The sequence below is a fragment of the Chiloscyllium punctatum genome, chromosome 16 (genome assembly GCF_047496795.1).
Source record: "Chiloscyllium punctatum isolate Juve2018m chromosome 16, sChiPun1.3, whole genome shotgun sequence".
Classification (NCBI taxonomy): Eukaryota; Metazoa; Chordata; class Chondrichthyes; order Orectolobiformes; family Hemiscylliidae; genus Chiloscyllium; species Chiloscyllium punctatum.
Window position 1 is genome coordinate 4,933,151 of NC_092754.1, and position 14,884 is coordinate 4,948,034.

Genomic DNA, 14,884 nt, shown 5'->3' on the forward strand with positions numbered 1-14,884 from the left:
GTGTGAATGGAGAAAGGGGTGGGAGCCAATTATCCGGGAGAAGAAAGCAGCATGTTGGGAGTTGGCCAAGGGAGTTACTGAGGTGGGGGGGGGGAGGTGCTCGGGAGGCACGGAGAATTCAGTCTGCTCTTCTGATAGCCCATGCTTCAATCATAAGTCCCTTCTTAATTGTGTACATTTGCAGACCACACACACACACACAGGAGTTTTGCAGAATGCAGAGTGAGCACTCAACTGAGCTCTCAGTGGCCCATCTAAATTCTATAGCAACATTTCCCATTTATTCTCCACCTTTACCTTTAATTCTCTGCCCAAAGGCAGCTCCAAACCACAGTACAAGTTTCATTTATCACACTACACTCAGAAGTCCCAATAAGGCCAGGTTTCTCCTCCCATTTCTTGTCAATTCCAGTAGCCAGTTCAATCCTATCCCTCCAATCTATCGAACCTCTGATCCCAGTAAAGCTCAAGTCCTCCTTCTGCTTCTCACTGTCATCATTCTATTTTCTTAGCAAAGTGTCTCCTGGGAAAGTTCCTGTTTGAGTATGACAATGTTTTGATTATATTAAATCAGAAATTCATTCCCATTTAGAGAGAGTTAAATTGCTGTTATTTTGTCACATTCCTTTCTCACTGAGGGAAGTACAGTCAGCCACAGTGGGAATGATAGACTACAGTCACACTTCTACACTGTAGAACCTGCTGTCACCCATCCTCTCCCCACAGGACCCGAATTTACATAGGAACAGAAATAGGCCATTCAGCCCCTCGATACCCTTCTGCCATTCAATGATGACTCCATCTGTCTGCCTTTGGCCCATTTGCCTTAATATTCTTGCTTAACAAAAACATTACCTCTCTCAGGTGTAAAATTAACAACTGATCCAGCACCTATTACCCATGTGTGGAAGAGAGTTGCAAACACCTACCCTATTTGTGTGTAGAAGTGCTTCATCACATTTCTCCTGGACGGTCTGACTCTAATTCTCAGACTATGCCCCTAGTTCTAGTATCCCCCAGTCAGTGGGAATAGATTATCTTTATCTGCCCTGTCTTTTCCTGTTAATGTCTTGAAGACTTTGATCAGATCCATTGTTAACTTCTAAGTTCCAGAAAAACCAGGCCTAATTTGTCTACTGTCTCCTCACAAATAATTCCAAATAGAAGTGATGATTTTGTAAGCTAAACTCCCCACTGTTTTGGACAATTGTGTGTGCTGTGTTTGTTTCAATGATGCATTACCACTGTGGTGTGTAGCAGTGCACTCAGGAAGACCAGGTTGCTGTGGCTACCTTCACATTTATCTGCATGTTATAGCCCAGAGTGAGGGACAGCATTGGTAGAGGCTCCAATTTTCTTTCCATTACATGGCTGTTCAGGAATCTCATTGGCTCTTACTGCCTGCCATCGGCATACTTTGGGAATGGAGAATTAACAAGTTCATACTTAACTTGTTGGCTGTATTATGTACGCACTTCCCTTGGGTGTCAAGTCCCAGAATGGGATTCCAACCTGGAGCTTAGAGACAGAGGCATTGCCCACTGCACCTACAAGACTTTTATACCCAATGCAAATCGAAAGTAAACCCAGATCATAGGCATTGTCTGATTGCAATTGTAGCCTTCCAATCCGAAACACAACATGTTGGGATGTTAACAAGTCTCATCCTTGTGCTGTATCTGTGTCATGTCTTGGAGATAATTCTGTCTGATGATTGAATTAGTTGGACTTTTTTGTAGCGTGAGTCCTAGCTACATAGCATTCTGGGTGGCAATTACCGTGATGCTCTGGTTGTTCATTAGGGTGTGTCACGGACTGAATTCCTCAGAATAGTGATACCTGATTGAGAATATTAGCAAGGCGATTGTGTGTGGGGGGGGGGGGAGCTGAATCAACTTCTTCTCTAATTTGCTGTCTTTTTAATGGACCCATGCTTTCCTCCTAGCTAATCTGAGCAGCAGAATCAGACAGGTTGAAGTACAATTACAGTGAAGGTTTGATATGCAGTGTGCAAAATTACGGATAACTATTTTCCATCTGCCACTTATGAATTATGAATTATAAGGACAGTTTTGTGCTACAGATTCATGTCCACGCGAGGTTGGTTTGGGAAGTAGATAAACTGATTCCACTTTAGAACCATTACTGACATAAAAAGGGAAGGTTGTCTGCTCAGCGTGAATTTATACCCAGGTCACTGAGTGGAACTACAATATTCTAACAACTGTGTCTTTGTCTCCTCTGTATACAAACCTTCCTTATCTTTATTATTATTTCTCAGTAATTATTTAAACAGAAACTTCCCAGCCCCACACACACTCACGGTACACATACTGTCACTTACACTGACACACATTCCCACACACACACAAGTTCATATCCACACCCACACTGACACATGCACTCTCTCATATATGTATACACACACACACTCACACTCTTCACACACTCACACAATTTCACACATATACACAGTCACATGCGCTCTAATATACACTTTCACACATATGTTCACACTTGCACTGTCACACATACACACATACATGTGCACATGCATTCAGACACACACTCTCACACTCATTCTGTCCCACACACAATCAGATTCCTACATCTTCATCCTCTGCAGTGACCCGACCATTCTCCCTCCATTCTCAATCCTTGGCCTTTTTTAGCAAGACATTGTCCAAAAATTAATTTGATCCTGAAATAGATCCCAGCAGATGGAGCTATGAACGAATGCTGAATATTAACGCATTAGGAAAGTCATTTCCATTTCTTGGAGAGCAGGAACCTACACTTCATTGGCCCACCACCCAGGTACCACCACCCAGGTACCACCACCCAGGTACCAGCACCCAGGCACCACCACCCAGGTACCACCACCCAGGTACCACCACCCAGGTACCACCACCCAGGTACCACCACCCAGGTACCACCACCCAGGTACCAGCACCCAGGCACCACCACCCAGGCACCATCACCCAGGCACCATCACCCAGGCACCATCACCCAGGCACCATCACCCAGGCACCATCACCCAGGCACCATCACCCAGGCACCATCACCCAGGCACCATCACCCAGGCACCACCACCTCCACCCCCTCCCAGCCCAGAATTCCTCCAAGCATGAACACACTCTCAGGGACTACTCCAAGTTTTCATAAAATGCCAGAGACCTCCCCTTGCAAATATTGAGACCGTACTCTTATTACTGAAAATAGTTTATTTCACTGCACAGAGTGTGCAATAGTGGGCTGGGCAGACTGTAAGATGCAGAATAATGCAGGCTGAGATTTGACATTCATGGGGAACCACCCCCCAGATCCCCTAGCGGAAACTTACAGTGCGAGTGGCACCATTCTCATAACTCTTGCCTGATTGTATGAATCATCTCAACCATGACATCTGTGGGGGGATTTTCTGTTCTTTCTTCAACCTCTCTCAGCCTCTTGTCAACTTCATAGGAGTACCTGGTGTCTTGTTCCATCTTTAGAGAGCTGGGTTCTGTCCCTTGGATCTCCTTTCACTGATGAATCAAAACTGTTCTGTTCCCTTCTCGTCACCTTGCCTCTGTCACCTTGTCGGGAACATTTACTGTTACAGTGAAATAAACAGATGACAGATATTCTCTCCCCCAAACCCGCCTCACCCCCCTCCCTCCCATCCCCAGCTCGTATTTTCGTTATGAAATTGTTCTCTGCTGGGCACTTAATGTTTTAAAGTTCTTTATATTTCATTGCAGTAATCTACCTGCTGACGGCTTCTACCCCAAATCACCCCATCTGCTCAGAGAATGCTGGTTGGTTGATTTTTTATTTTCTGAAAATGACCTGAAGTTGTGAAGGTGATAGGGGCTGTTCCTGCTGTGATCAATCATTTTACCTGTAGCTCCCAAGAACTTAGATTCCTGCCTGTCATTGAAGGGTTGAAATCATCCTGGAGAGATGAACAAGTTGATTTGCTTGAAACTGCATCCTTGTGAATTTACAATGATGTTTCTGGAGAGAGGTCTCAATCACCAACACCCGTCCTGTATCTCTAACTATTTACCAATAGAATAATCCCTTTAGTTAGCATAGCCACTCTCTAAGAAGGATTTCTGTCTAACTGCAGCTTTAATCAGCCTATCCCTCCCTCCCTCCCGCCCTCACTCTCCGTCCCTCAAGTGAAGGCCTGTCTGCCTTGCAGAGTTGCCCTGGTGTCTCCCCACATTAAAGATTAAACGCTGGGGTATGAAAATGTTTGCTCATGAGATACAAAATTACTGGAGATGGAATGGAAAGACCAGTTTGACTGTATGAGATTGTCCACAGTGCACTGAGGGATTTGTCAGTGAACACATGTTGCCTGAAGTACCAATTACAGGACTGTGAAGGTGGAGCATGTAGGGAGAGTGGTTCCTATGGTAACCTCCAACAGTACATTGTACTAGGCCCAGGACCCAAGCAAAGTACATAAGAATGTAAGATCCAGGAGCCGGAGGAAGCCATTCAGCACCTTGCTCCACCTTTTGACACAATTATGGCTGATCTCATCTTGGCTTCAACTCCACTCTCTAGCCCAGCTTCAAAACCCACCAACCTGTTACTAATTAAAAATCTGATCATCTTCACCTTAAATTTACTCAATGTCCCAGCATCCGCCTCACTCGAGGGGAGTGAATTTCCACAGATTCACAACCCTTTGAGAGAAGTAATTTCTCCTCATCTCTGTTTTAAACTGCTACCCCGTTGCATTGAACCATCATCTCTCATTCTGGATACATCCTCTCTATGTCCACTTTGTCACTGCCTTTAGCATCGTATATATCCCTCAGTTAGATCTCCTCTCATTATTCTAAACTCAAGAGAGTATTGACCTAAACTGCTCAATCTTTCCTCATAAACCAAAGCCATCATCTCTGGAATTAATCTAGAGAACCTCCTCTGAACTGCCTCTAAATGCAGTAACATCTCTTCTCAGATAAGTGATTTCAAAATTGTACGCAATACTCCAGGTGCTGTCTCACTAATGCTACCCATGTTCTGTTTTCCTCGGTTTCTCATCAAGATTGCACTGTGTGAATATGGGGGTCAGATTACCAAGTAGCAGAACCAGAGGGAATGGCAGGTTTTTCACGTTGAGCTTGTCCATGGTGTTCTAAAGTCTGAAATTGCCACCAATCCCCACTGAGACAGACCTGTTGATATGGTCAGAATTCAGCACCATATCGATTGGCAACTAACCTCTAACCTGGAAGGACATTTCATTTATTGAGCCTGAAGTTTCAATCAGTCAGAAAGGAATACTGTACATTTGTGTTTAAAGACTCCAAGCCAACTAATGAAGTAGAAAACTAAGATTAAAACTAAGTTTTTCTTTATGGAGAGAGTTTATTGATTTGCTCAGTCTCACAGCTCTTGGCCTACATCCTGGGTGACCCAGCTTCCCCGTATTTTATTGTGCCTTTTTCACCTCTGAAAACCTTTTTCTTCACCATCAAATCACCTATGTTACTTTAATTCTTTTATCCTCCACCATTAAATCACCCGTGTTTCTGGATCGAATACCAATTTACATGCAAAGCCCATCGGGGTCAATGCAGTGACCACAGATGTGGGAGAAAGTTAGGGAGAGAGGGAGGGGACTAAATTAAAATGGAGTCAATTCAACCTTTTCAAAGATATTATATCACACACCCTTGGAGAAATTTGGACTTGAACTGAGGACTCTTGGCCCAGAGGTAGAGACACTACTACTGCACCACAAGAACCCACTCTCCTACTTACAAGTAGGTATCTACTAGTTCAGAGACGTTATGACACACTCCTGGAGGAGGTGGGATTTTAACTCTGGGACTCCTGGCCCATGAGTAGGGACACTACCATTGTGCCACAAGCGCTCTTTTAATAATATGTACCCAAAGACAATTAATACCTACCACTTATTCTTATTAACCATAACAGTGACATTAACAAACCTTAATAAGGTGACTGACAAGACATTAAAACGCAACTTAAAACAGACATTGCATATTCCACAAGGATGCCATAGTGACATCATTAGCTTAGCAACAGTATCTCCAGGCACCAGCAGGGCCCAGTCTTTGTCCGGGTTACTACTGCCTCTGACAATACAAAAGAAAAACACCACACCGGGCCCTGTTGCTATGCTGCCAGCTAAGCAGCAGAACTCCCCACAAACTGAAACTTATTAGGATTGATATAACACCTGCAGACAACTATGAACAGAGAGAAATGATTTTTGCAGCTTGTATTTCTGAGTAATGTCTATTATCTAAGTGCCACCAGAATAAAACTCAAAACCTGCCTCTAAAATGTCAGCTACCGAGTCTGAAATTTACATCAGACCAAATCTGATTTAAATAATTAGCTTTTGCCTTTGTTTTTCTTATTGATACAAACAGGCACGAGGAGCCTTCAATGCAACAAAATACTTTCAGTGGCTGAGATGGAGAATTGAGAGGGATCATTGCTCCCATTTGGTCATATTGACCTGGCCAATGGTCATTTCTCAGCTGTTTGCATTCCCACCCTCGGGAATTGTGGAATGGCCACAACACATTCACGTGACATTGTTAGTGATGATTACTGCCTTTTTTAAAATATTTAAGATAAAGTCGTGGCCAGGGGAGGCAAAGTTTAAAAAATAAACGAAGTCTGATTTGGCCCAGAAAGGCAAGTGTAAATAGATAAAATCCCAAATTATTTGAAATGAATTTATAGCCTTATTGTGTTTGTGCCAAGCCAAACCTGCCCCACCCCAGCACTCCCCCAAGCATGAACACACTCTCAGGGACCACTCCAAGTTTTAATACAATCTCAGAAACCTCCCCTTACAAATATACAGAGTACTCTTCTTACTGAAAATAGTCTGTTTGACTGCACATGTAGCACTTTGGGTACATGATTGAGATGGGAAAGGTGGAACTCTGAAATTCTGAAACCGTGAGGTTCGGACATTTACAGGATCACCTATAAAGGAGCTTATCAATGCAAAGATGCTGCTAAAGGTCACTCACCCAGTGGCAGGCCGATTGGCTGAGTACTGATGGAGAATTCCAGTTTGCTTCCTGCTCTCAGAGGGGTGGCCAGAGGTAGGGAATGAGGGGAAATGGTTAATGGGGGAGCTGATGGTGTATTGGTAATGTCACCAGGAATCTAGAACCCTAGGCTAATGATCTGGGACAAGGGTTCAAACTCCATGATGGGGGCTGGTGAAATTTCAATCTGAAAGCTAGCCCAATGGCCCCCATGTAAGCACTGTTGATTGTCATTAAAAACCCATCTGGCAGAACATAGAAAAGTACAGGAACAGGCCCTTCGGCCCACCATGTCTGTGCAAACCATGATGCTATTCTAAACCAATCTCATCAGCCTGCACTCAGTCACATCCCTCTATTCCCTGCCTGTTCATGTGTCTATCTAAGTGCCTCTTAAACATTACCTTCGTCTCTGCTTCCATCACCTTCCCTGGCAGCACGTTAGAGGTACCTGCCATCCTCTGTGTAAAATAACTTGCCTCACAGATCTCCTTTAAACTTTGCCCCTCACTCTAAACCTCTGCCTCCGCCTCCACCCCCACCCCTGACCCCCATCCCCATTGTTGACATTTCCACCCTGGGAAAAAACTCCAAATATCCACTCTATCCACACCTCTCATAATTTTATAAACTTCAATCAGGTCACCCCTCAGCCTTTGACATTCTAATGAAAACAATCCAAGTTTGTCCAACCTCTCCTTGCAGCTGAATTCTCCAATCCAGGAAACATCCTGGTAAACCGCATTTATACCCTCTCCAAAGACTCCACATCCTTCCTACAGTGCGGAGACCAGAACTGTACACAATGTTCCAAATATGGCTGTACTAAAGTTTCAGACAGCTGCAACATGACTTGTCAAATTTTATCGTCAATGCCCTGACTGATGAAGTCAAATGGCATTGATGCAGAGTCCTCCTGCTACATTTATAATGTTATTGAGAGATCAGGAAAAGAAATCTCTTCTGCCACTACACCCCTCACCCTTACCCAATTGGAAATGTTAGGGGTGTTAAAGGGATGAGTGTCCTCATGGCTGACCAACTGTTTTGTAACATCCCCAAGAGTATGACGCTCGGTACATTTAATCCAGGCCAAGTATGTCATTACCCTCTTCTCCTAACGTAGAAGCAGGAGCAGGAGGAGGCTATTCAGCCCCTGCAACCTGCTGCACTATTCAATATGACCACGGTTGATCTTCTACATTAACTTCACTTTCTCGTGCTATCCCAGCATCCTTTGCTTTCCGCCATGTCCAAAAATATATTGGTCCCTATGTGTTGAATAGAATCAACGACTGAGCATTCACAGCCCACGAGAGAATTTCCAAGGCCACACCCCCCGCTAAGTGAAGAGCTTTCCTTGACCATGCACCACAAGACTATGACCCTGCAGGTTGGAGAGTCATCAGCCCTGGGAAACACAGAAAGTAATTTCGATAGCACTAAGAGTGAAGTTCAGCAGTCAGAGTATTGGCACTGTCAGAAAACACAGAGTAGGAACAAATGAGTCATTTTCTCATTCTCAGACTGTAACTAGTGGGGTACCACACGGTTCAGTACTTGGGCCCCAGTTGATCACAATATATATTGATGACTTGGGACCAAATGTAGTATTTCTATATTTTCCAATGATACAAAGCTGAGTGGGACAATCTGCTGTGAGGAAGATGTAAAGAGGTTTCACATGGATTTGGCAGGCTGAGTAAATGGGCAAGAATGTGGCAGATGGAATATCGTAGAGAAAAATGTGAAGTTATTCACTTTGGTGAGAGGAACAGATATGCAGAGCATTTCCTAAATGGTAAGAGGTTGGAAAGGTTAGGTGTCCTTATTAACAAAGATTAACATGCAGTGTAGCAAGTTTTTAGGAAGGCTAATGGGATGAAAGACTTCATTACCAGAGGATTTGAGTACAAGAGTGAAGTCTTGCTTCAGTTGTGTTGGAGTTTGGTTAGACCTCATCTGGAATATTCCAGTTTTGGTCTCCTAATCTCAGGAAAGATATTATTGCCACAGAGGGAGTGCAACCATACTTGTTCTTGGGATGGTGGAGCTTCCAAAAAGGGAGATTGGGCCTATATTCGCTACAGTTTCAAAAAATGACAGGTGACCTCATTGAAACTTATAAAATACTTCAGGGGGTTGTGATTCTTCTATCAGAAAGGGCTGTGGAAACTCCATCTTTGAGTATGTTTCAGGTTCAGATTGATAAATTTCTGATCATTACTGGCATACAGGATAATGAAGATGACGTGGGTAAAAGACATTGAAATGTTTGTTCAACCTTAATCATGTTGAATAGCAGGACAGTTTTGATGGGCTGAATGGCCTAATCCTGTTTCAAACCGTGGGACCCACGCTTAAGTTTTACACACTTTGTTACAGCCGTGCGCACTATCACCCCCCAGTACCACAGTGGCTGGTTACATAGGTCACAGTGCAAGATCTGGGAATACCTGTATACAGAGATATCTGACATTCATCCGTTAATAGCTAGGATGTCCACTGATTCCGAATACCAGAGAATACTGATTTAGTTGACAGTCAGACATCAGAATAAAAATGGTATGGCTAAAGACAAAGACCCAGGAGTTTCACTGAATCAGTCTTGTTCTTATTCCCTCATTTGCAGGTTCTCTGGCAGTCAGCAATGTGGACACATTCACTGTGCCTATCAGTACAGAGAGCACTACCATTGTCTAGATCCTGAGTGCAATTACCAGGTACTGTAACCAACTCCAGGACACAAGTTTAACAACACCAGCTCACCTCTGTTTGTTTATTTATGCTAAAATATGTTTAAAAATAACATTCTTCATACAGTTGTTCTCAACTTTGGTATCCTATATATTAAAAAAAAAGTGACAAGTGCAGAATAAATGAATTTCAGTGAACGCGGAGTTTACAAACGCAGGGAAAATCTCAGCGGGTCTGGCACCATCTGTGGAGACTGAAACAGAGTTAACATTTCGATTCCGATATGACTCTTGGTCAGAACGGCTGTGTGTTTTCTTGTGTTGGTGTACTCCCAGTAGCACCTCCCTCTTACACTCTGAATGAAGTAAGGAACTGCAGATACTGGTGATCAAATGACAAACAGAGGAATAGCTGGAGAAATTCAGCAGCACCTATGGACAGAAAAACAGAGTTAACATTTCAGGTCAAGGGAGAAGGTAGAATTATAATAGATTTTAACAAACCAAAGAGACAAATAGAAATCCTGTTGGGGAGGAGAGCCCAGCGTCTTCAGAAGAGTCCTCCTTAGAAGGTTCAAGAACCACTTTTCAAGGGGAATTAGGGATGAGCAATAAACATAAGCCCAGCCAGTGACACCCACGTCCCACAAATGAATATAAATGAAAAGCAGAGGCAGTGAATTGGGGATTAGTGGTAGGGGTCAGTTTGCATTGATGGCTGGTTTGCAATCCAGAGTGACGCCAACAGCCTGGGTTCAATTCCTGCACCGGCTGAGGTTACCACGAAGGGCTCTCCTTCTCAACGTCTGCCCTCCCCTGAGGTGTGGTGACCCTCAGGTTAAACCCACACCAGTCGTCTCTCTCTCTCTCTGAAGACAGAGCAGTCCTGTGGAACAATGGCGACTTTAGCTTTACAGAAGCAAATCCTGCAGATTCTGGAAATCCGAGGTTTTGAAGTGTAACCAGAATTCCCAGTTTTAATTTCAGATTCACAGTATCTGCTGTCTTCTGCTTTTGTATTTTCCATTTGAATGAGGAATTAACCTTAGGCTGAAGAGCTTGTTGTGGAACAGTGGAATTCTCTCGGGTTTCCAATGAGGAGAAGGTGGGGGAGGAGAAGGGGTACTATTCCCCTTGTAGAAAACGCAGGGGTTAAATGGACCACAGTATCTGTACACGCATGGAACATAGACATGTTAGTTAGTTAGTCCCTGCATTGCTGGTGCAAATAAGGTGTGAAGTCATTAATAAGACACATCAACCCTGACTTAACCCTTTATTGCTCACTGTGAGTGAGGTCTCAATTGGATGGGATTCAGGGGAAGGTCCACTTAAATACAATGTCCCCCTCAACCTGTTGGAACCTGGATGGTGACTGGAAAATCCCAGTGGAACTCTGTTCCTGAATCTTGCATTGTGTCCGATGACATGAAGGCAGGATAAAGCCAATGAAGTGCAGACACAGAGACCACCAGCTATTTTTAATGCTGTCCCCCAACCCCTGACTAAGTCCTGCTCCTGATTCTGAAGTGGAGGTGCCGATGTTGAACTGGGGTGGACACTTTGATCTTTTGCTATAAATTCTGTGTCCTGTGATCCTGCCCTACTAGCTACTTGACGAAGAAGCAATGCCCCAAAAGCTCATACTTCCAAATAAACCTATTGGACTATAACCTAATTTTGAATACTATTTAATATTGTGGTTCCAGGTTACGTAGTTAAATTGTTTAGGGGAGGATAAAGTGAAGTTAGTTGGAGAGTGGGTGTCTCACTGTGGAGCCAGGTGGTGAATGAGGTGCTGCAGGACTAGCAGTGCTTTACACACTGCTCCAAGAAACAGTCTGCCATGTAATCAACAGGAACCCCTCCTCTCGACCAGATTTCCCTCCCCTTCCCCCAGGAAGCCCACATGCAGCATTCACGTCAATGCTGGGATTGAAAGTAGGCATCACCGCCGGGCACGTGTGTGTTTGTGTGTGTGTGTGTGTGTGTGTGTGTGTGTGTGTAATGGCAAAGAGTTGAGGCATGGTCAACTCAATACCCACCATCCACTCTGCCAACTCTGCACGTCGTTTATCATCCCTGGAGTTCATTCACTTCATTTGTACTGGTCTTAATGTGGGAATGCTTGAGAACAGAAATATGTTGAGAATGTGTTGACTTTGGCTGTTCACGGAATGTGGGAAAACTCCAAGGACTCTGTGAGCTTGTTGCAGAGGTTTGGTGGGAGCGTTTGGGGCCGGGAAGTTCTGATTTTCCTTACCCCCAGCCATTCCATACTGTCCCTCCCCATTTCCTCAGTGCTGGTGTCTGGTGGCGGTGAGTTAGTTTGGGAACAGTCACAGGGATGCTGGTCTTTCCCCATTACCAGGTACAGTGGCACCACTCAAGCAGATCTGAACAGGAACCCTATGAACTCAGAATACAGCTTCACCAGCCCCTGTGCTACATTACCATTTCTGTGTAACTCATTTTTCCATGCAGTGCTTAACATTTGCAAGAACAAAATAAATTAATCAATTTCTAAAAAAAAGTGCAAACCAGATTTACCTCCTGTAATATCTTGCAGCTTTTATTTATTGTTGATGATAGCGCTGTGATTTCTATCACATGGGGGCTTTTTCTTTCCATTAAAAATCATTGCCTTCATGCCAGCTGGCCAGGATCCTTGTTTACTGTTGCCACCGTCAGTCTCACCATCTGTTGCCATTTTTGTGAAGAACATCCCTCTCCTTGCAGACTGAATTAAAAACATTAAAATTAAATATCGACTAAGTTCTAGAATGGGGATAAATCAGAACGCATGACAAATTACTGGGAACATTCAAAATCAGAATTTCCTCTTTCTTTCATTTTTTTTAATCACACATTATTTCTCTCACATTCACTCTATCCCTCATCCTATCTGCTTTAGTCACAATCCTTCTCTCACTCTGTCCAACATTCTCTCTATCCCTCATTCTCTCTTTCACTCACATTCCTGCTATTTCACAAATCTGTCTTTCACTCCTTTTCCTTCTCAGTCTATTTCACATTCTTTCTCTTTCATTCTCTCTACCCTCTTTTATTCTGTTTATCCCTCTCTCATTCTATAACCCTATTCCTTCCGCTTCTCTGAAACAGCACACATTCTGCCATCTTCCTTTGTCGTTCTGATATCAGTTGGAGTTTATGTGGCAAGTTAAATTAAATGATAATGTAACAATTCTGCCTGAACGTGCTGCAGTGACCAGTGATTAAACACTACACTGTATTCAACTTGTCTGCAAGTATTATAACAGGAGATATTGGTGCCCCTCTCCATGGTTATGTGTAAGGTTTCTCCTTCAGGTACACTTCCCAGCCTGTGTTGAGTTTGTTGACCTCAGTGTTTCTCTCAAAGGACACTGCTCCTCCTGATGCTGAAACAGTCAGGTTCCCTGCACTTAAAATCAAATGTCCTGCCAGCGGGAAGAGGAAGAGGAAAATCATGTTTAAAGGTCAGACCAGGCCCAGAATGTCCTTAAAAGCAACACCTGGAATGGGATCCAATCCCATTATTCAGCTTAAACCCTTGAAAGAAATGTCAGATCAGCAAAGGAGGACAAACAACGAGCTGCAAGCAATAAGCCAGAGGTTTACCCGAGAGGTGACGTTAATGTGCTCTGACAGTAAAAACTACAATTGGCGACAGATACTTTCAGATTAAGTTTGATATTGTAATCGTAACATCATAATGTCAAATGTATAGATTTATAGCTTTCTTAACAAAGCAACTGCATCAACATTCAGAAGAGTTTAGAAGAGGCAGAGATGATCTAATTGGAACATTTGTTTATTAATTGGAACAAAGACAAAGCTTTTCACTGTGCCTCAGTACACGTGACAATAAATTCAATTCACATACAAGATCCTGAGGGGACTTGACCAGGTGGAAGTGGAAACAATGATTCCTCTTCTGGAAGAATCTACAACTAGGGGTCATAGTTTAACATTGACAGTCACCCATTTAAGATAGAGGAGAGAAAAAATATCTTAGGGTTAAGTGTGTTCGGAATTCCCTTCCTCAAAAGGCAGTGGATACAGAATCGTTAAATATTGATAAGGCAAAGGGAGATAGATTCTTGATGGCCAAGGGACAGGGTGACAGATTATCAATGGGATATGCAGAAATGTAGAGCAGGAAGAGGTTAAAAGCAGAACAGCCATTATCTTATTGAATGGGGGAGCAGGCTCGACGGGCTGAATGGCCTACTCCTGTTCCTTGATTACATGTTCATAACGTTACTTTCACAAATATCACACAGAGTAATTTTAACCCTGCACTCTGCTGTGGCTACATCCAGTTCGGATAGATTCCTCTTTGTATGTACAACACCTCACAGCTCTCTAAGTCTAGCTCCAAGTTGGAGTGCCTGTGTGCAACCCTCTGTTTGTGTGTTGTTTCAAGGGATTTCATCAATTCTTGCTGCAAACTTCCAGAGGCATTCAGGGTTTACACAGCTGGTGTTCGGAACATGATGAAGATGAAGATGAGTGCCCACTGTCAGATCTGCAGATTTCAGAGCGAGATAAGCAATTTATTCAATTGGAGGTGCTTGAGAAACCAGTTCTGGAGAATGGAGTTCTGACTGAGGAGTGGATAAATCTGATTGCTTCAACTCATAAAATAAGCTTATCCCATGAGCAAGATTGAATCAGCGTAAACTAGTTAGAAGCATTACATTTTACACTGTAGATAAAGAAAGAATTAACATTGAATCCAATATGTATCTTCTGAAGAAGATGGCTCCAAAGAAGAGTCAGACTGGACTCCAGACATTAACTGCCTTTCTCTCTCCACAGCTTCTGCCAGACCTGCTGAGTTTCTCCAGCATTCTGTGTGTTTGTTTCAGATTTCCAACACCTGCAGTATTTTGCTTTTATTCAACCTCATCCGGCAGATTGATGAACAAGGCGAGATAGTGAGCCCTGGTCCGATCAGCCTATTGCAAACTGGTATAATAGAGACACTAGTCAAACTGTGTGGTGCTGGAAAAGCACAGCCGGTCTGGCAGCCTCTGAGCAGCAGGAAAGTCGATGTTTCAAGCATAAGAGTTCAAGAGTTTATACGCAAAACGTCGATTCTCCTGCTCCTGGGATGCTGCCTGACCAGCTGTGCTTTTC

The 14,884-nt window shown here is 43.5% G+C and overlaps 1 protein-coding gene across 14 annotated transcripts in view; it reads left to right on the forward strand.

Annotated features, from left to right (window-relative positions):
• casz1 (castor zinc finger 1) overlaps positions 1–14,884 on the forward strand; it is a 390,214-nt gene that overhangs the window by 305,430 nt on the left and 69,900 nt on the right. For 10 of the 14 annotated variants that reach the window (XM_072586051.1, XM_072586063.1, XM_072586065.1 and 7 more), the window contains 2 exons: positions 3,744–3,800; positions 9,676–9,766. In XM_072586051.1, coding sequence (XP_072442152.1) covers positions 3,744–3,800; positions 9,676–9,766 — 148 coding nt within the window. The remainder of the gene's footprint in view (positions 1–3,743; positions 3,801–9,675; positions 9,767–14,884) is intronic. The other 4 variants (XM_072586058.1, XM_072586059.1, XM_072586066.1 and 1 more) reach the window with 1 other exon arrangement.